Source organism: Carya illinoinensis, chromosome 5 (assembly GCF_018687715.1).
Source record: "Carya illinoinensis cultivar Pawnee chromosome 5, C.illinoinensisPawnee_v1, whole genome shotgun sequence".
In the NCBI taxonomy this organism is placed as follows: Eukaryota; Viridiplantae; Streptophyta; class Magnoliopsida; order Fagales; family Juglandaceae; genus Carya; species Carya illinoinensis.
In genome coordinates, this window is record NC_056756.1 from 16,326,839 (window position 1) to 16,348,397 (window position 21,559).

Genomic DNA, 21,559 nt, shown 5'->3' on the forward strand with positions numbered 1-21,559 from the left:
CAAACATCTAAGAACAAAAATTGAAAAGGAAAAGAGGATCGGGTGGGGAGGAAGGGTGAGGAAGGGCATGTGCTTTGATCGACGAACAAGCAAAACAATGTTGCAATGCTGTAGAGGTACTTAGTGGAAGACGAAACTGACGAAGTATGAGGGAGGTCATGCGAGAGGGAGGTCATGCGAGGGGAAGGATGACCCAAGCTTGAATGCCAGAGTTGAGTAGTTGTGTGAGTCCCCAAAAAAGCTTGAGGAGAAACATATAGGGGCTCTTCATCGAACCGAAGCACATAGAGTCCATCCTCAATGTGGCCCTGAAGAAGTATTTCCTGGGTGCATGAATCCTTCACAAAGAAAAGAGAAAAGTGAAATTCAAAGAAAACACTATTATCACAATAGAATTGACGAACGGAAAGAAGGTTATGAGAAATAGAAGGAACATGTAAAAGTTGATTTAAGAGAAATTTGCCAGTGTTTGAGTCTAGTTGAGCCGATCCAACATGATGAATAGGAAGACTAGAACCATCATTGATGCTTACTTGTTCATGACCCTGATAAGTAGAAGAACCCCAGTTAAGGTTTTGTAGATCGGCTATAAAATGGTGAGATGCGGCAGTATCGAGAAACCAAGTAGTGGTAGGATAGGGAGAGGAAGCAAGTGTGGTGAAATTTGCAGTGAGAGAAGCTGGGGATGGGGATTGGTAAGTCTTATTGAATCGGTGGTAATAGTTAAGAACTGTGTGACCTGGCTTATGACATTCTTGGCATACAGGTCTGTTGTCCATGCGAGGAGCAGAAGGATTAAAGGAGAAGGTAGAAGGGCGTGGCCTAGGAAGAAGATTTCTGCCATTCATTCTGCCTCGACCCCTGCTGCGAAAGTAGTTGGCACAGCCTCAATTTGAGTTGCCCAAAGTCATGGTTTTAGATGTATTATGTGCAACTAAGGTGGTTCCAAACAGTAGAGATTGTATTTGATGGGCAAGTAGGAATTCATAGTTGAGAAGAAAACTGAAGATCTGATGGAGGGGAGAGGGAATTAGGTCGAGTAGTTAACGAAGTCATCAGAGACTCATACTCGGTTCCAAGCCTAGCTAAAAGATAAATGGCCATTTCAGAGTCAGACAAAGGATGCCCAGCAGCCCCTAAGGTTGCTACAAGCGATTTAACCTTGTTGTAATAGTCTGTGATAGACTCAGGGCCTTTCTTCAAGGTAGCAAGTTGATATTTGGTATGAATTAAGTGAGTAGAAGATTTGGCTGCAAAGAGATTGGTAAGGGTGGTCCATACCTCGCAGGAGGTGGCACAGTCAAGAACTTGAGCCAGGACCGAATCTGAGAGAGAAGAGTTAATTGATAGTAGAAACTATCAATTGGTCTTGCAAAAGCCATTGTGTATGAGAAGAATTTGGCCGATCATCAAGTGTGGCCAGCGGTGGAAGAAGCGTACAATCAACGTACCCAAAAACCTGATGTCCTGAAACGGCATGATTAGAGAAAATTTTTGATGGTAAGTTTTATAGCAATGAAATGTGTGGCTAAGTTAAGAAAAGAGGGATTTATGATTGTGTGTTGGATTTGTCTAGAGAAGTCATTGAAGGAATGGAAGAAGAAGTGATGGACGTGGGTCCATTAGGCTCTTGATACAATAAAGAAGCACAAAAAACTCAAATACCCGTTCACAGTTTGAATCAATTCCTCAATGCTACTCTGAATTAACATTCGGTATTTTTCCATAAAGTAAAGCCGAGTACAATGATGAATATATAGAAAGCATTTTATAACAGAATTCTAAAGTAAACCAATCAACTTGTGGCACCTAGCCAGCCAATTCATCATTTCTGTCGCACAAAGATATTCCAGAAGATTCTTTTGATTTGGATGATTCTGCTGCCTTAACGTACACTACCTTACTTAGCAAACAGGTGTCTCATGTCTTAAACAGCTTACATATATGGAATATTATAATTAAAATTAAAGCTGAAGCAGACCGGCCTGGTTTCCTAATTAATTTATATTCGTGTTACCCGGTTAATTTGCCGGCTTAAATTGAAAGTCATGATATTGAGTCCAAAACCCATATCGGTGTGTTTGCATGCTTGTCATCATGTGCGTATACGCTTTTGTCCTTCGTGATCAACATGGGCCATGGCTATGATCGAGCTTTCACTTCCTTAATTGTGCGTACGTTCACATTCTATTTCAATCGTTGAACATTCCAAAAGGCGTACAAAAATATTATACAAAATGAACATTACCAACTAAAATATTATACAAAATGAACAGTACCAACTGGGTTAATTTAACGTCTAAAAGCTGGAAAACAAAGACTTTATGTAGGACTTTGAGCAGTACTGTTAATCTATCTAGTTCTTGATTCAAGCATAGCTCTTGGTTGTAGAGAAACTTGTTGACATTTCACTAGGACATGGTGAAGAATCCCACCCCAAATCCGGCTTCCAAGCATCGTTATTCAAAGGCAGACTGAATGGAAATCCGATGGAATGGACGCTCTCCAACTGGTCATCGGTAAGAGGGTGGTTTTTCATTAGGGCGTGAGCCTGCTCACCATTAACGTTCCTTTGCATGTCTTGGAGTAAATTGATAGAGATCAAGCCATTGCAAGGTTCTTTTGGGCCAGAACCATAGTCTACAGTACTCTGGAAGGACTTGGTACCAAAATCTCCGAGCATTGACGACGGCATGTTTAGCAGCATGGAAGAGATGTCAACGGTGGTGCATTTTGCGGGTACTGAAGTTTCTAGAGGTGAGAAGAAGAAGCTAGAGTGGTGTTCTTCGGTTGAAATATTGGGTAGTTGAGGAGGTACTTTGTCTACGGCCATTTGATTAAAGGATCTGTAGGATGCGAAGTCTAAGGGAGAGAATGCAGTGATATCATTGTTAAAAGAGAACTGAATGGCGGGAGTACAGTTGGTTTTTGATGCTAATGACGTGTTCTCCGAGCCAAACTGAGTGTACTGTGGACATTTGGGTAGCATATCATGATGAGTAGTATTACTTTCTGGTAGTACTTCTGGAGAGACCCAAGAGTGTGAGAAAGCTCTCTGGTTTGTGGAGTTGGTTTTCTTGAATATCCTGCATATTGCCCACGAGTCCTGCAAGTAAAAATACATATATAGATATGTAACTCAAATATTATATAGGCAAAGATCATTCAAAACAAATACGCAGTACGTACGTAGTTCAGAGACATGAGTACTTACATTGGCAGGAATGCTTTTGTCCACGAATCTCTTTGGTGGTGCTGTGTCGGTGAGTGAAGGTAACCGAAACTCATGCATCATCCAGTCAGTTTTGACCCCTTTTGCGGCTCTACCTTTGTAGAAAACAAGGGATTTCTTCAAGCCAATGCACTTGGAACCTTCAGATGAGTAAATAGGCCGGTCAGTTCCCGTGGCTTTCCAAAACCCTGCTCCAGTTACCCGGTTAGGACGCGCACTGTTTCTGTATTTCCTGTCCCTAGGGCAGTAGAAATACCACTCTTTTTCCCCAGTAGTGGCCAATTCTACACCCCCCACAAAAAAAAAAAAAAGAAATAGCAGCAAAAATGATTAGCCCCACCGGAACGTACGTACAGAAACTGGCTCAAAGATGGATTAGAAAAACTCAGAAGATAGAATATTAATCAATAACTTCTTCGATATCTTTGCATGCTAGCTCGGGTATGAAAACTACGTAAACAAAGTCATGCATAGCAGTAGCATCACGAGCTTTGAAGAGTTTAGTTGATCGATCTTACTTGGAAGATCCCATGGATCATATTTATAGATATCCAGCTGCTTGATGAGCTCGATAGAGAGAGGCCGCTGCTGAATCTTTCTCTTCAGATAAAATCCAACAAGCTCCTCGTCAGTTGGATGGAATCTAAACCCTGGAAGCAAGATTTCGTCCAGTTTATCAGCATGATCACCTCTCTCGTCCATACCTCTCTCGCTAATTTTTGACTCTGCAGATCTTAAAAACCAAACATGTTCTTGGCAATTAAAGTTTCTGGGAAACTAGGTCAAACCCGAAACTTAGAAAAGCTAGCTGGCTACTTTCTTTCTGTGCTGTAAACCTAATATATATATATATATATGAACTCAAAGGCACGCAGCAACTTGACGAAGTTCACTTAGTTTGAAGCCATTATATGCTTCCTGAGAAGGGGTCTGCCTCCGAAGGATCAGCCGCCTTTTCTGGTGACTTTAAAGGAGTGTGTGTTTTGCGAGGATAGCGTTGGGTCACAGAGAAGCTAATGACAAAGGATCTTAGCTAGAAAGACCAACTACCAAGAAGCCCCAAGTCAAGAAAAATGGATTTTATGAAGGACTCTAATTTCTCACTTAATGCACGCCATTTAAAGTTTGTTTAATCCAAATCGAAGAATCTCAAGAAACCACCAAATCTGCAGTTATGGGGATTGTGAATCCATGTTTAATATCCCAAATATCATATTAGTCTCATGAAAGTACTGCTACAAATCAAGACAAAGCAAACCTCCAGCAAAGTAATTTTATATTCTCTATCTTTGAACTTGTATTTGGAAACGTAGACCCGGGCCAACTTCCAACAGATAGCTAAAATTTATATTCATTCATAAATTCCCATGTCACCGCTTAGAGATTATTTTACTGTCTTAAGTTTCTCAGAATCCGAAAATCCCGTTTCTATTCCATTCCCCACAGCTTCTATTCCACTGACTTTGTCAGGTTGACTGAAATCGATAGATTTTTCTATATAGAATTTTATTATATACAAACAAAATCGTGTACTAATATGTGTACCAATATTAATTCCTTCATACTTAAAATTTAAATTAATACCCTTTTTAATAAAATTTATTTTTTGACCAATCACATTAAATTAATGCGCGGATTAGTATATAATTATGCTTGCAACTAGATTTTTCCATAGAGAGAGAGAGTGAGATACCTCCAAACAAACGTGTGATGAAGTCTTAAGGGTACGTAGAATTGAGGGACCAGTCATCAGTACTCGATGATCTTATTATTACATATATAGTGAAACTTATTGGAAGGACAATCCCAGGCAACCTATATATCTTGGATTCTTGCTCATCCGATCAAAAATCTCCAGCAACTCAATTAAATTATTGACTTTCTGGCCGCTATTCTTCGCCGTCGATCGTGTGGCGCCCGCCTGTATCAATATTATCTGTTTTTAGAAATGGAAATTCAATTATTTTGCTAATTAGGTTTGTATGATATAAATTTTTCAAATCAGCTGCTTCATGCATGGGTTAAGGTAAACAGACCCATTAACGCAAAAATGCAATACTCTCAGAACCATAAAAAACTTAATCCAAAAGATAAACAGCAATTAGCAGCCCAAGTCCCCACTAGGAGATCATCATATACTTCCCTGTTTCGGTAAGGAAACATTTGGGAATATCGTTTGAATCTCTGAATTGAAATTCAGACTGAGCTAACTAATTAAAGCTCTGTTTCAGTACCTTGATCAAATATTTGCCTTGGTTGGAGATCATATATATATATATATATATCTAATATGCACACATTGATCCATGAAATTAATCCCTTGATCCATTTTCTTTTTTCCTATTTTCTTCTCTGTTTCAATAACTCAATTACTGTGATTGATCAACGTACGTACACGCGTTTATAGGTAATTACGTTAAAAGGCAAATAGGCAATTAATTATGATCTGTTCCAGAAAGAGTTCATCAGCTAACTTCGATTCGGTTAAATTAAGTAAAAAGATATGAACACGAAGACATATTAATGGTCGTACTGTATTATTGTGGTCTAGTCATGTCGATTGGTCTTGTAGTCATTGCATCATGTCCATGTGCCAAATGATATGATCATTTCTGGCGGAAGAAGCTAGCCATGCGCGGCCCTTGGTTATAGAAACCAATTAATTAAGTACGAACCCTAGATCATTTTATATAAATTTTCAATGGTAGTACCCTTGAAACTTTACGTTTATTAAAATTTAAACATTATTTCTGCATCTTTTTTCAAGAGTATAATAAATGATGGCCCCTTTAAATTAACACGATTAGGTATATTAATATTTAAGGTGTACGACTCTATATGTATATATATATATATATAAGGACGACATGCATGGCTTAATTAAAGACTGGTTATTTTGATGAAATTAAAGAGATGTTGAAAGGGAGACTGCATTGAGTTATTATTATTAATATTATAAATATTACTACAAGGCACAAGTAGTAGTACTACTCGCTTGTTGGGTGGGCTTCGGAAAACTAAGTATGGAATTCCTCACTTTCTTGCTTTTAGTAAACCAAATTATTACAATTTGAACTTCCTCTAAAACTCGCATTATTAATTAGGTCCACTTTTTCATACTAAATTTTGCTAAATATGTCGAGTGGTTGGATAGCAAGCAATTAAGCGAAGTACTATGTATATATATAGTTAATGAGGCAAGTAATTCACCGAGTCAAATGCCAGGCTTGGGACTCAAAAATCAGTGAAACTCCCAAAATCTAGCCCTCGGTTGGAACCCTTTCTGTCTCTTCCTTGACCTAGGGTTTGCTTCCTAACCAAATTTCTAAAAAAATGAGTCAAACTTTTCAAGCTCAAGCTTCTATACCCTTTCCACGTGCACGTGAACATTAACCTCTAAAATATTATAAAATTAGGTGGCAACTCATGCACTGATCTGTATGGCCGACAAATTAGACCAACCCGATTTAAATCATATATATTAAACTAGTGACGTGGCTTGCACACATTATCATGGTAAGGGTACTAGGTCACAGTCTCATGATCATCATGTTATTGCTTCAATCACGTGAAGAAGAAGATCAAGAAAGATGACTCAAAATCTGCTAAAAATTTTAACATATGAAAATCTTTAAATCTCGCGGCCTTTGATTTCAGATTAGAAGGTTGGAATATTCCTGTCAGTACGTACCTTATCATTACTTTAATTCTAAAATGTGAATAGTAAATAATAATAATAATAATATAAGAAATTAACCAATATATGTTGATGTGATAAAATCTCAACTTTTTTAACTTGGGAATAACGGTTGTGAGTTAATCAAAGAGTACTATATATAATACATACGTACAAGAATTCTAGAAAATCTTAATTCTGTAGAAAGTTATGTGAAGAAAAAGTGTGCTAGTTTTGAATCTGATCTGAGCTAGCAGACTTTACACGATGCTATTGATATATGGGCTAATCAGATGGTAGCGGCCATTCAGCCCGATCAAGTATCCTGGCCCATAGTTTATAATATTCTACTTAGGAAAATGCTTTGCCCACCGCTGGTGGCTCCGCGGGGGGCCACCGCTGGGCTTTCTTTTTTTTCCCCCCCTAATGATTAAGAATTTTTTTTAATATTATTATAAATTTTTTATATTTTTTTAAATATTTAAAAGAAGTATTTAAAAATGATTTAAAAAAAAAATTTTTTTTTGCTTAGCGGTGACTCCCGCTAGTGCCTGTAGCACCGTCCTACTTATTTTATCTCAACGTACTCTACCCCAACAGTACCATGTGCCTTGATACACAACCATGATGTTAATTAAAAGAAGGAAATAGTTGTCTGTTCCACAATACCCCGATATTGTACACAGGATGCCACCGACGTACGTTTAATAAAAACAAAAGATGCGTTGTAGCTTATTTTTGAGCGAGCTGATGGCCGATGGGGGCGGGTGGCTCAGTACAGGATAGTTTTTCTACTCATTAATTATAAAGGAACTCAGGATGGCTCAAACACATCATCAAATGATCATTTGCAAAAGGTTTGGAGCAAACGGAGTGTATCTTGCATGTGTTAACAGGAAGATTATAGCAATTGAGTGGGATTAGATCATATGATATGTATTAATTGGAGTGAAGCCTGCCAATGATTGCTCAATAGTATGAGTTTTTCTTTGTCCATGCGTGTCAGAGATTCCCTATGTAGGCTCGTATGAGAGTTACTGCAGTGGAGAAAATATCTTGCACAGCATTTAAGTTGACACAAGAAAGTAAAGTAATTATACCCTTACATCCCTTTTATCACTATTTTATTATTTATTTATTTATTTTCTTTTTGCTTTTAAAGTTTAAATTAAAAATCTTAAAACATGACATTCTTGTATAATCTAAAAAATAATAATTTTAATCTAGAAGAAACTAATTAATTTACAAGTTGATTTAATTTATTTTCTTATAGATTATACAAAAATGTTATGTTCTGATATTTTTAATTCAAATTCTAAGAGCAAAAAAGAAAATAAATAAATAAATAAACAGTAAAGTAATGATAAAGAAATTGTAAGTTTATCATTATCTTTATTTGAAAATCTCAAACGCCATGGATCCTCGCCCTTGTTTTGATTGCGTGGGAATATGTTATTACCAACACTACCTACCATATGATCCTTCCCATAAATCCCTAACCCCAAACCTTCAAATCTCAAGTCAAGGGAAGGGGGGGGGGGGGGGGGGGGGGGGGGGGGTGGGGGGTTTGGGGAAGAAGGGGTTTTGGGCGTTTGGCATAGCCCGAAAGAGAGCTTAAAGTTTGCACCAGATAGAGCAACTTCTCAAGTCACGGCAAATTCAAAAAACATCTGAATCGGTTGTGGGTTCGGTTTGGTAGTAGAGAATTTTAAAATGAAAGTTTTGAATTTTAAAATAAAATATTAAAATATTATAATTTAATATTATTATTTTTTTAAAATTTAAAAAAATTAAATTATTTATTATATTTTGTATAAAAATTTAAAAAATTTGTATCAATAACATAAAAATTTTGTGATTGAGATAAAAATTCTTATATGCCAAACCGAACCTAAACTCCATTTGGATAGTAGTGATCTAGAAGATTTCAATACTTTTTATTATTTTATCATTACTTTTTATTATTATTTATTATTATTTAATATTTCATCGTTACTTTTTTATTAATTTTTTATTACCATTCACATAATATCTGACATTACCTATCCTACCTAAACGCAAACTAAAATCACCACTTTCAAGTTGACAAGTTCTGCAATTGATCAAGAATAGAAATCTTCATGCATTCTACCTTATCAAGTTTTCCAACGCACCATCTGAGCCACTGGCATTTACTTTCAGGACAGAGCCTCCCTCCATGCTTTCTGATTCCGGCTGGTTGGGTAACAGGCTGAAAACACGTCAATTAATAACATAGATCTACAGATAACTTGAGGCACCGAATCAGATAGCTTCCATTGGAAGGAAGCTGCACTAATTACATGAACTCTAAATCCAGAAACTGTGTTCAGAAAACCGAAAGCTATATGTTTCTGTATAATGTCAGCGGCTTAAGGGATATAAACATATAAAAACTCATCATGGGGTGATACATGATTAAGGAAGTTAGTAATAAGAAAGTCCTGCTAACAAATCAATGCTCATATCTAGGAATTGACGAACCAACTTTTAGAATGTATTCACTAGCTTCCATCAGTTGTTCTCCTAGTCTTGATCACTTGTACAACAAAGAATGAAGAAAGAAGATAAGTGTGGGTGTATATATAAAACAAAGACGGGAAGGGGGGACAAAAATCTGTACGGTTCCATGGTAAATAAACCTTAGAGGGTTGTCTGCACAAGCTCCAGTATCAACGAAAATCCCTATCAGGTTGCTTGCAGCAATTCCTTGATATCGTAACCTTGAAGCTGTACCAAAAAAAACCAGAAGTAGATTTAGCACTCGACACAAAAATAAAAAATAAAAATAAAACATGTAAAGTTCGTCTGCAATTAAATACATCTCTGCATGGTTGTCCATGATCGTGTAAACAAGCAAACTTTTACGATGAAAGAAATTATAAACTTACCTGGAGAAATGTGAGAAGCAATATGACTCCAGAGTTCCAAAAAGCATGTATTGTGATGGGTGTTAGAAGATTATGTGTTTGGGCATATGAAAATCCCAAAGCAGTCCCTGCAGGAAAAAGTGTTGGTTTCTTCATAACATATGGACGCATTGATATCTCTCCCAAGCAATAAGTTTGATGCTCTGGGCAAACTTTTGTGCTTTACAATATAAACGAGTAATCTTAAAACATGGTGATGTTGAACGCAACTATACACATCTTTCGAATCTGCTAAGAGAGTAAACATGTTACCTAGCACAAACAACTGGGGGAACTGTCCTGGTGTGAGATGTGCTAGTGCAAATACAGCTGCACTAATTATGACAGCTACTGGTGTAGGTACCCTGCCAAAAATAATAATAGAAGATGAAAAAAAAAAAAAAAAATTAGAAAAAAAAAGCATTTAAAAGTGGCTGGTTAATAATCACAAGTAATGATCCTAATCAAAAGAAATGAAGTTCAACCCATCCCCTACTAAGGCATATGGATCTGAGGATTTGACAATGATCAGGTATCAAAGGAAAAATTATGGATGCAGAAAAGATGAAGTTTTTATATGGAGAAGGGGGGATGGAAGATTTGACGACAATGCATGATAACAGAACTATATCTATTCCACTAATGCTTATCCCAACAATGTGGTCTTTATCTCATGAACATTTTATTTCATCATTCTTTATGGGAGTTATTCCTGTAGTTTTCTGCAGCAAGACCTTTCCCAGTCTAGTTCCAAATCAGTACTACTTTTCCCATGCTCTTGTAGTACCTCCAGCCGGTGTCCCATCATGGCAAACTAATTCACCAATCAGTCTTCATTATACAGAGCACAACCATTCCAACCTTCTTTTGCCTTGTTATCAATGTATACAGTTTCTTTAAAATGCAATCATATCTAGTCCTACATGTCTTGTATTGCCGCTATCCATCTCATCAAAATTCCAATATTTTCAGAATCTAACTTAACAGTGAAATTGTCCATAAAAAATGACATCATGCCCCTATATTAGTTTAAAAAGATGTTTCCTTTTTATTCATGCATTTCCTGAACACATAATTTCAAAGCACTCTCCCCAATTTCTCCATCCATCTTTTATCAGATTCAGCTTAATTAATGTCTCAGGTATTTTTTTTCCCCCCCTATTTAAATGATATTATGTTTAAGCATGTAGCCAGTTCAAGTTTTGAACCCGACCACAACCTTGCCAATTCTTATGGAGGAGCAGTTGCTATTTAAGCAAGAGCTTATTGACGAACTTATCATAGATCTGTAACTTGTATTGTAAGAATAATTTATTAAATTATAGCAGACAACATAGAATAGGTCTTCACCAACTCAAAATTTTTTTTATGAGTAACTTCACCAACTCAATTTAAGCCAGCAAATCATAGGTTATAAAAAATGACTGGCATATAGAGGCAAGAAAATTTTCTAAATTCTTTGACCTGGGAGTTAGTTGTTAAGTATTGTGTGTGAGTTTGGAAGCAATGTGCAAAGAAATAACCAATAGTGCATATAATGAACACCACATTCTCAAACAACATAATATTCTTTCTTATATCATGCAAGATTATAAGAAAATTTGATAAACTGGAAACAAAAAAGAACCATACCACTTAGTCATGGACATCATAAAAAACCCCCGAAACACAGTCTCCTCAAGAACTGGAGCAAAGACACCAGTGATGCCCACCAAGCAAGCAGTGCTACAAATAATATGATCAATTGAAGTGGTCAATTCTCGACTCCCAATGATGGCAAGTCTTTTATGAGCTTGGTATGGATGCAGCCAGAACATGCACAACCATGAAGTTTTTCTTGAGATACCTGATGCTTGAAGATCCGATTAGTGGGAGCAAGCGAACTAGAGCATCAGTCTGAAACCAAGTTACAAAAATTAAGTCCAACAGAAATAATCCAAGAAACATCCAAGCAATTTTTTTAATAAACATGGTAGTTGAATTGAATTTTTTTTTTTTAAATAATTCTCTTCAAGAACATGACAAGAGGAAGCTCATTCAGACAACACTTAATTGGAAAAGTAGAGCAATATTCCATAATGGATCTTTTCCAAAGAATGACTCATAGGAAAAGCCCATGTTGGTAACTTGTTTTCTTAGCAGCATGAAACTTCACCAAGGCACAGCCTTTCATACCCAACCCTAGGATGTAAACCACTGGATATACAACCCCACCTGTCAAAACCGTGATCAAATAATCTAGGGGAATTCCTACTGCAGAATTAAACCTAGGGCATAAAAGTTCAGCTCATCCCAACCCTGCACTTTGACCACTAGGTTGCACCCAATGAGTCAAACATATTGATAGTAATGATACAAGATTAGAGGAGATGTTACTCCTCAGTATTTGGTTCTACAAATTTGGAATAAGTAGCTCACTACATAAACAAAGAAAAATCAAAGGATAATTTTCTCTGTGCCCAAAAATGAAATAATAGAAAAAAACAATTAAGTTCCATATCAATGCCTAACCTCTCTTTGTGGGCTCTCACCACTGAAAAAGGACATGGCAGCTCCTGTCAATGCAATGGCTGTTAGAGCACCAACAAGACCAAACCCTGCCCACAAGAGCCACCCTTTCTGTAGACTAAAAGGATCCCTCCAATCTGAAACAATTGATTAACATTAGTTTCAATAGATTGCGCATATGGTCCTGTAGATACAAGAGTTTGGCAAGGACTACATGACTAAGATGATAAGTTTGAATATGAATAGGTGACTAAGATGATATACTTCATCTTATGTTGGGATTTATATTTTGGATGAATGTAAATTAATTTGAATTTATCTAAAGTTGTTTTGATCTTATCTAGAGGTTGTTAGGAAGTGTTTTAGATAAGTCAAAAGTGTAAAAGTCGAGTTCCAAGAGATGGATCTTATCCAGAGACGAGTTTGAATGTGAAACTGCCAATGCTAAAAAGATAAGTATCCCGCGCCAGCAAGCCGTCAGCAAAGTTTCACTGTAACTTCAAAACTGCATCCAGAAATCTATTTAAACTATCATACTAGCTAGGAACTGCAGAGATATAGTTCTGGATATTTTTGGAGCACTTTCTAGTACATGTTTTGGTTATTCCTTCGAGAATTTTGAAGTATTTTCATATTGTTTCGCTCAAAGAGTGTGATTGTTGATCCAAAATTGAGATAGCGTGATTGTGATTTAACCACTGAAATTCCTGGAGAAAAGCCAATGTTTGAATATCGTCAGAGATTCTGGCTGCTATTATGGTAGAGACAAATGTCTAGTCAAAATAAGAGTGTCAATTGACAAAAGTTTTGTAATTGAAACGTACTTATAATTGCTTTTCAAATAATAAAATTGACTTTTCTGGGTTTAACAGCACCGTAGAGTTTACCTTTAAATGGTTCTTTAAAGAGTTTCTCTTCGTTACCAATCTTAGAGTTATGCAATTTATTTTCGTTATGTTCTTGTTTGGTTATTAAATAATTCATGGTTGATGACTAACCAATTTGTTGAGTGAATTGGTAGATCTTTGCGATAATATACAGGGATACATGAGTATAAACCGATTAGCTGATAACAAATCGCATAGCTTCCAATGATGAATATTACCATCTAAATTCAGTATATCATTGTGAGATTCAATTGAATTTGGTATAGAAACCACTTCATTTGCTATTTTTCTTCAGTTAATGGATTTGCAGCGTAGAACAATGAACATACCCCGCGGGAGAGGAGATTGGTAAGCAACAAAGAGAAAGTACAAAATTGCATTGGGTTAGAGAAACAGTAAATCTGATCAGACTAATACCATATCGAAAAACGTCTTCAGGGAGTGGTTGAAAAGTGTTGGCAACGCTATACATAATTCCAAGCACAACTGCAGTAGTAATTCTGCGAAAGCAACAAGTAAAAAAGTCAGACCAATTTCAGGCTTCTAAATCCCACATTATATATCCCAAGAGGATAATCAGGAACTTTACAAACAAAGGTGATCATCTGCTTCACTGATAGGCAACACTGCAATGATTTTTTTTTTTTTTTTTTTTTGGGGGGGGGGGGGGGGGGGGGGGAGAACAGTTTACATAATTTAAAATTTCATGAATCCTATGTAGAGTGTCTTACATTTTGTAGCAAAAAAACATACAATTTTCAATTCAATTTAGGTGTGTTGGGGAAATCCCGCTTTCCAAAACATGGTCAAGTGTAAGTGCACGGACCCAAAAATAAAGATCAGGTCCCAAGCATAAAGAGCTTCTGAAACAGAACCAAACAATGACAAAAGATGAACAATACCCCTGATCTAAAAACAGTATCTCTGCCTTCTCGTCTAAACTTAGCTCCTCAATGCGAAGTCCTAGATATGGTATAGCCGCTGCCTCTACTAATCCTGTCAAAACAAAACTGCCTGGGAAACAAAATTAATTTCATCCCGTGTCAAAAACCAAAGAAACGCCTCAGACAATAAGCATAGATAGTTTGTTTCACAATCTTTCAGCACGCACACAAAGGGGAAAAAAGTGAAACCTTAATCCGCAAGCAAGCGAAGTCAAGGAAACGGTTTGCCATTCCCAGGGCACATCCCATCGCTTCAAAATGGGCCAGTCCAACCCAGTTTCCTGAACAAAATTACCATAGGGTATTCATTTTTGTTTAAGCATCCTTTTAAGACTAAAAAGGTTAAAAATTGAATTTGGAGTATATATCCTGATTTTACGGTACGTTTTCTTTATCTTTTCTTTACCGAGACTGATTGTGGTCGTTTGGAGCTGGAGAAGCGTACCTTTTCTTGAAGATCGCCTTTAGACTTATCTCCAGCATTGAAAAAGCAAACGGAGCGCAGTGCTCTACCGGAAATGGACCGGTTAAATTGGCGTTGCGATGAGAACAAATTGAGAGCGAGGGCACGGCTTTGCTCGGCAAAGATTTTAGGTTTCGGCGAGCCCGGAAAACTGCAGCAGAAAGAAGACTGAGCTAGCAGCGAGGAAACTGAAAGTAGCGTCGACACCATTGTTTGCTTTGTTCAATAATTATTCAGTATCAGAAGAATTCAGAGCGCCCAGCGTGCCGTGCTCCTCCTCTTGCTCTCTCTCTAGGATAAGGCTCGAATCAAAAATCTAAAAAGGATGACTATTAGTAACTGCCCTCGAGCACCATATTATAGCATTGAAAAATAACATTATATAAATAATTTTAATAATATCTGATAAAATAAAATATTATAATATTTAAACCCATAAAGTAATTATAATCTTTTAATTTTTAAGAGAGTTTACGCAATAATCGCATATTATAATTTAGGAGTTCAAAATACATATGTTATGGAGACGAGAATTTCTATTTGTTGAAGAAATCGATTTGGGTATTCTTTTCAATAATAATAATAATAATAAGTAAACTATAGGTTTTCTTTGCTTCTTACAAAGCATATTTGAGTTCTACTCTATATTTGATTTGATGGTGGTAATCAAGTGATTTTGGTCCTGAATGCATATGTGATGCTTGATTAGCGGTAAAAACAACTTCTGCTTTAAGAGTATTGACATTGGCTTCATCAAAGTCATTTTTACAATTTGATAAAAATTACATATTTTTATAAATTCAGAATTTTTTTAACTATAATCCCACGTTAGATTAGTTATTTTACAATTATACTAATCATATATTAATTAATAATTTAATTTAATACTTAAATTATTGTTACAAGAGGTCATTGTTTTTGGGATACTGGATAAAAGCGCCCCTTTCTACACTATTATGGGATACTGTATGCACGAAATTGAATAATATTCGTATAGATGTTAGCCTATGGTATTAGAAACAACTAGCCAAAAATGTTTTTGGAACTCCTTTACTTCATTCTGAAACTTCAATGAACTATTTTTAACAAAGACACATTCCCAGATACTCGGGAACATCTGAAACCAAATATCGTGTGATGTATTCTTTATCAAGAGGCATCATCCTAACCAACTAGGTCACAATGAATTTATGAGTGCCGTTGACCTCACAAAATCCTCAAGTCCATCCACACCTGGGTGAAGATTAGGAAGTTTATCACTTGAAAAGCCTGAATCTGCAATGTTTGACAATGTTGGCATGACCGGGCTGAAGAATGACTTGTCCCAGGCAAATCCGTTATTTCAACGGAACAAAGTCCTCAAATTCCCTTCCTCGCTGCACACTCCCCCCTGCCCCCATAACGATGCTCGTGTTTATTAGTGTATATGTATCTTAGAATATTTCTAGAATATTATGTCATATCCTTAATTTACTGTAATTATGCTAGGTTAGAATCTTTTCTATTAATTGTATTTCCTTATTTACTTTAGCCATATTCAACTATATATAGGCCACATTTGTATAGTTTGAGATATACAGAAATATACAATTCTCCAGAACTCTCTCTTTCAACAGTGTTCAACCATGAATGGACACTTCACTCCACTTTAGACTTCGTACATATCTCCTGTACAACACAAGGGCAAATTCATGAGGAAAATGATTATGCCATCGTCAAAGTGTAAACTACCACTACGATTATCGCTACCCATTACGAAGTGATCAACCCAAGTGGCCATAGCTACACTGCTACTAGCTTAGAAAACCTCACTACACAACTCTATATTCCTACTTGTCAGATCAAATCAAGCAAGATCAGATCATGCATGAGCATCTATTCTTGCTTGACAAAATGAAAAGCAGAACTAGAGCACTAATAAAATGTAAACAACACAGCATCCAAATGCAATCAAACCAACAATAACAAGTTTATATAAGCTACCACAGCTTAAACACTAAGGATAAATTGCAGATGAGCTAGTAGAGAATTATAAGCACTCCAAATTTAAGATGGGTTTATTGGCTTTGAAATCAGATTATTGAATCTAAGACTGGATCGAAGAAGCGTGGAAAATATCATGTCATTATTGAAAGAGGACCAATTTAGCAACAAATTAACTTGCAGTCAATTAAAATCTATATTCAATCCCCAAGTATTAATTAGTTTTGGCGGTGTTGCAACCCTGCATGCTTCATAGCAGTCTTTCAAAGGATATATTCTACGTGTAGCTAGATATTTACCTTTTGGAAATTAGCCGTAACATATGACATATGTTTGGGTAATATTCACAAACAACTGGCGGGCAAACAAGCAAATGCAAAGATTAGCAGATTTTTTTATTTCATTCAAACTCAAAATTATAGAGACTGCACCCAACACAGACTGCACAAGTAGATGGAAAACAAAACAAATGCAAATTACTGAAGTAAGTAGTCGGCCTAACCTTCGGTTCCTGTAACCAAGTTTTTCCTTCTCACTAGGCCCTTTCAAGACTCAACTAGAGAAAAAAGATGGAATAAAATAATTTCGCAGCTGTGTGAAAAAAACTGTTTTAGTGATTTCAGTCTGTAGTTGTGTAAAAAAAATGTGTCAATCTGTAAAAAAAAATTTGGCAGCTGTGTAAAATATGTTTCAATCTGTAGAGGAAAAAAAAAATGTAATCCAATGCAGCTATGTTTTGATGAAACCAATGCCAATGCTCTAATTATCAGGGAACAAAATAAAAGTTGAGGGGACTTAAAAAAATATGGTGGAAATCCTTAGTTTAAAATCTGATGCTATATAAGAAGGAAAATTTATTTTAATGTCTTGTTCCTAATGGTAATAACAGCACTGGCAAATAAAATTTTAATGCTTTGAAAATAATGTTAATTAACTTCTAAAATTATAACTACTGGCAGCTACTTCATCTGAGAAAGTCTTATTATATTTCTGATCATCAATAATTATTTGGAAACTGAAAGGTTTCAGAATTAAGGCTAGCACTAGCATATAACATTGACATAGTTTACATGGAATCTTATCGAGAAAACCCAAAACCTAGAAAAGCATTTTTGATTCGATGCAGTTGCCTAGTCACATCTTCCATATTCATTCTCTCTTTTGGAGGTTCCAATGAACAAGCAAGGCCGATCTGCAGAACTGACAGTAAGCACTTCTGAACATTTGGGTTCATCTGGCTTTCTTCCCCAACATAGCTCTTTTCTTCTTCTTTTTCTTCTTCTTCTTCCTCCTCAATATCATTGTCATGATCATTGTACTTGTAGTTATCTTCTTTTGTTGATGCTGCTATTTCATCAACTTCTCTTCTTGTGAGAAGCTTTGGGCTCACAATCTGTACAAGTTTCTCTGGCAATGCTATTTTGACAAAATTATGGAGGTTGAAACTGTCTTCAAAATTTTCATCAGTGGGTTTCTTTCCTGTGAACATCTCCAGCACAAATATCCCATAGCTATATACATCTCCCTGTGTTGATGCCTCACCACCCATTCCGTACTCTGCACTTCATACATTTCACATGCGTAGTGAAAGTGAGGATGATTTCTTGTAGCTAGCTGCTTAATAAATGTGATTTAAAAGGTATGGGATTTAACATCCAAGGTTGTTACATGTTTAATTAGGTATCTGTAACCCTTTTAATCTTCCTATTCTTTTCATCTACTGACATGACAAAATATAATGGAAATAATATAAAATACCATCTCAGAAGAAGATGAAATGATGATGATGGTTATAAGATGTGATTTACAGTCTAAAATCAAAACTTAGAGAACGTTTTTGAGAAATCGATGGTTAAAAGGGATCAATGTTCGTCTTTCATTAATTTGATAAAAATCACAGGTAGCAATGCTTGCTAACTTTATTTATTTTAAAAAAAGGTCACGATTATTTACCTGGAGCGGCGTAGCCAACAGAACCCTTTATCCCGGTTGTGCTGGTTTGATGGTGAGAAAGATGATTGGTTGGAGAGAGGAGCCTTGCCAAACCAAAATCACTTACATGAGCAATCATGTCATCATCAAGAAGAACATTGCTTGGCTTTAGATCACAATGAACGATGGGTGTTTCGCAGTGGTCGTGAAGATAATGCAGTGCGGATGCGACATCAATAGCAGCATTCAGTCTCTGAAGAAGGTTGAGATTTCTTGACAGATTTCCATTGTCTATATCTGGATGCAGCCACTTCTCTAAGCTTCCATTTGGCATGTATTCGTAAATAATTGCTTTGAATTCATTACCACTGTAGTCCACGCTAGAGCAACATGTTAAGATTTTGACAAGATTCCGATGTCGTATATTTCTTAAAACATTGCATTCAGCCATGAAACTCTTCGAAGCTCCCTTTTGTTGAAGCTTCAAGATCTTGACGGCAACCATCCTCTCTTCGTGAGGGAGAATTCCTCTATACACAGAGCCAAAGCCACCACTTCCAATTAAATTATTCTGAGAGAATCCGCCAGTCAACTGATAAAGCTCCCTGTACGAAACCTTGGAAAGAGGGTCAGATTTTGAATGTGTTGAAGTCAATTTCTTTTCCGATTTTCTCCTCCTATAAAGAACAAGACAGCACGATATTATTGTCAAAGAGAAAATCCCACTACTAATTATGATTGCTATCTTGAAAGCATGGGATTTTCCTCGTTTCTTCTCAACTTTGATATCGCATGGTTGTAGTTGCAGGTCTGGTACACCCCCACAAAGCTCTTTATTTCCTGCCACTGATACTCTGCTTGCATCGCGGAATATCCCTTCCGTCGGTACCTCACCCGCCAAATTATTGAAGGAAAGATTCAAATATAATAAAACAGATAGTTCCTGTAGATCATTAGGAATCATTCCTGACAAATTGTTTTGTGAAAGATCTAAATACTGAAGGCCTTTCAAAGAGGCCAAAGATGGAGGTAAGTTTCCTTGAAATGAATTACCCTGTAGGTAAAGGTACTCCAAGCTCAAGCAATTTGCAAGAGTTCTCGGAATCTCACCTGAAAAGTTGTTTTTAGAGACATCCAATCGATAAATATTTCTTGAATTTCCCACTTCCACAGGTAGGGTGCCAGTTAGTGAGTTCTGTGATAAGTTGAGTACCAGTAATTGGGAAGAAAGAATGTTAATGGGTATGGCTCCAATAAGGGAATTTTCTGAAATATCCAACTCTTGCAAACTTTTGAAGTTGCCAAAACTTGATGGAATGCTTCCTTCCAATTTGTTTTGTGATAAGTTAAGTGTGACCAATCGGGTGAGGTTGCCTATAGAGGAAGGTATCAGCCCTAAGAATCTATTTCCATCCAAACTCAATCCTTCCAGATTTTGAAACTCCCCAAAATAAGTAGGAATGCTGCCTGTCAATAGGTTTTGTGTCATGCTTAAGAAAGTTAAGTTGGTGAGGTTCTCTAATGCGGCAGGAAGAATTCCTGATATTTGATTACCTGCAACATCTAGTTGTGTGAGCTGCATGGACAAATTTCCTATAGAGTTGGGTAAACTACCTCCAAAATGGTTCTCGGAAAAATAAAGTATTTCCAGTTTGGGGCAGTTTCCCAAAGAATCTAGGAAATCCAAATCCTTAGATGAATTATTTCCTAGATTATTCGCATGAAAAGCTAGCCACCGGAGATGAAGTAGGTTTCCCAGATTTGGAACTTGTCCTACAAAATTGTTTCGGTAGAGAAGAAGTTTCTCAAGCTGAGAAGAATTGGATAGAGAAACGGGGATTGGGCCAGAGAACTTATTCCTAGACATTGCCAAAAACTGCAGATTAGGGAGAGTGAGGCCTATGTTGGGGGGAAGAGTTCCAACAAGTCGGTTATCGTCAGTTAAGAGGATGCTCATAGTTGATATATTGTAAAGGGCAGAAGGGATTGTACCAGACAGATTATTGCTCGAGACACTGAAGAAATACAACCTCTGCAAACGCCCTATATCCTCTGGAATATTTCCCCATAACTTATTATCCCCTAAGTACAGTCCTTGGAGTGAAGAAACGTTTCGCAAAGAAGGGGGATGTCTCCTGTCAAGTTGTTTGAGCTAAACATAAGCATCTCGAGCCTCTTCAAAGAGCCAAGTTCGTCAGGAATTCTCCCCGTAAGTTCATTCCTTTCCAGATCAATGACTCTGAGTTCAGGACAGTTGGTCAAGTTGCGTGGAATTTCCCCCGTGAATGAGTTGTTACTGAGGTAGAGATCTTTCAGTCGGAACAAACGAGCAACTTCTGCCGGAATTTCTCCGCCTAAGAAGTTTTGTTGGAGGTTGACAGACGAAAGAAAGCTTAGATTGCCAACATAAGGTGATATGGATCCGCGCAAAGAATAGCCTTGGAGTTGCAAGGCAGTGACTCTTTGATGCTTACGGCCGCATGAAACTCCCTGCCATTTGCAGAAGTGGAGTGCAGAAGAAGCATTCCAGGAGCTCAAGATGTTACGTGGATCATTGGTGATAGATTCTTTGAATTTCAGCAAAGCCAAAAGATCGGTCTCATTTGTTGTCTGAAAGACAACGCTACTGGCCGTGTCTGATTGTAAGCATAATAGGCTTAAAGAAAAGGGAAGAATCACGAGAAAGTACGTGGAGCATAATACGCGTAACTTGATGTTATGAAGCTCCATTACTTTGGAGAAGCAGAAACTTTGTGAAATATTGGTTGCTGGTGCGAGGTAGAGGAGATTCAGAGTATTCTGGTGGCTCTTAGATTCGTGCGGGGACTTTTTTTTTTTTTTAATGAAAAGCTGATCTCATTAATCAGGTACCATTAACAAACTTCCAACTCTGGTATTACATCAAATCTGAAAAGGTATTAATACAAGGAAGACATATTTCGACGTCATAGACGTCTTCAACTTTCTCAAAGGCAGCTTTTGCTAGTTGGTAGGCTGCCTTATTTGC

At 36.9% G+C, this 21,559-nt stretch overlaps 4 protein-coding genes across 5 annotated transcripts; all 4 read right to left on the reverse strand.

The window, feature by feature from the left end:
- Nucleotides 1–2,226: 2,226 nt before the first annotated feature.
- Nucleotides 2,227–4,093, reverse strand: LOC122311552 (protein FEZ-like). The gene is made up of 3 exons (XM_043126143.1): nucleotides 3,751–4,093; nucleotides 3,215–3,516; nucleotides 2,227–3,106 (listed from the first exon to the last, which is right to left on the reverse strand). The coding sequence occupies exons 1-3, from the start codon at nucleotides 3,932–3,934 to the stop codon at nucleotides 2,369–2,371; spliced, it is 1,224 nt and encodes a 407-aa protein (XP_042982077.1). The 5' UTR covers nucleotides 3,935–4,093; the 3' UTR covers nucleotides 2,227–2,368.
- A 5,060-nt stretch (nucleotides 4,094–9,153) lies between these two features.
- LOC122311687 lies at nucleotides 9,154–14,971 on the reverse strand. 2 transcript variants are annotated; one of them, XM_043126324.1, is made up of 11 exons: nucleotides 14,620–14,971; nucleotides 14,364–14,455; nucleotides 14,133–14,240; nucleotides 13,648–13,730; nucleotides 12,347–12,480; nucleotides 11,682–11,731; nucleotides 11,468–11,560; nucleotides 10,109–10,200; nucleotides 9,818–9,924; nucleotides 9,569–9,656; nucleotides 9,154–9,465 (listed from the first exon to the last, which is right to left on the reverse strand). In XM_043126324.1, exons 1-10 carry the CDS (start codon nucleotides 14,845–14,847, stop codon nucleotides 9,615–9,617), a joined length of 1,029 nt encoding a protein of 342 aa, XP_042982258.1. In that variant the 5' UTR covers nucleotides 14,848–14,971; the 3' UTR covers nucleotides 9,154–9,465; nucleotides 9,569–9,614. The 2 variants fall into 2 exon arrangements, with proteins under 2 accessions (XP_042982258.1, XP_042982257.1); XM_043126323.1 differs by having other exon boundaries at nucleotides 9,154–9,656.
- A 2,618-nt stretch (nucleotides 14,972–17,589) lies between these two features.
- Nucleotides 17,590–20,510, reverse strand: LOC122312010 (probable LRR receptor-like serine/threonine-protein kinase At3g47570). The gene is made up of 2 exons (XM_043126823.1): nucleotides 18,574–20,510; nucleotides 17,590–18,177 (listed from the first exon to the last, which is right to left on the reverse strand). The coding sequence occupies exons 1-2, from the start codon at nucleotides 20,507–20,509 to the stop codon at nucleotides 17,699–17,701; spliced, it is 2,415 nt and encodes an 804-aa protein (XP_042982757.1). The 5' UTR covers nucleotide 20,510; the 3' UTR covers nucleotides 17,590–17,698.
- A 124-nt stretch (nucleotides 20,511–20,634) lies between these two features.
- On the reverse strand, nucleotides 20,635–21,282 carry LOC122312011 (putative receptor-like protein kinase At3g47110). The gene has a single exon (XM_043126824.1). It carries the CDS (start codon nucleotides 21,280–21,282, stop codon nucleotides 20,635–20,637), a length of 648 nt encoding a protein of 215 aa, XP_042982758.1.
- Nucleotides 21,283–21,559: the final 277 nt, after the last annotated feature.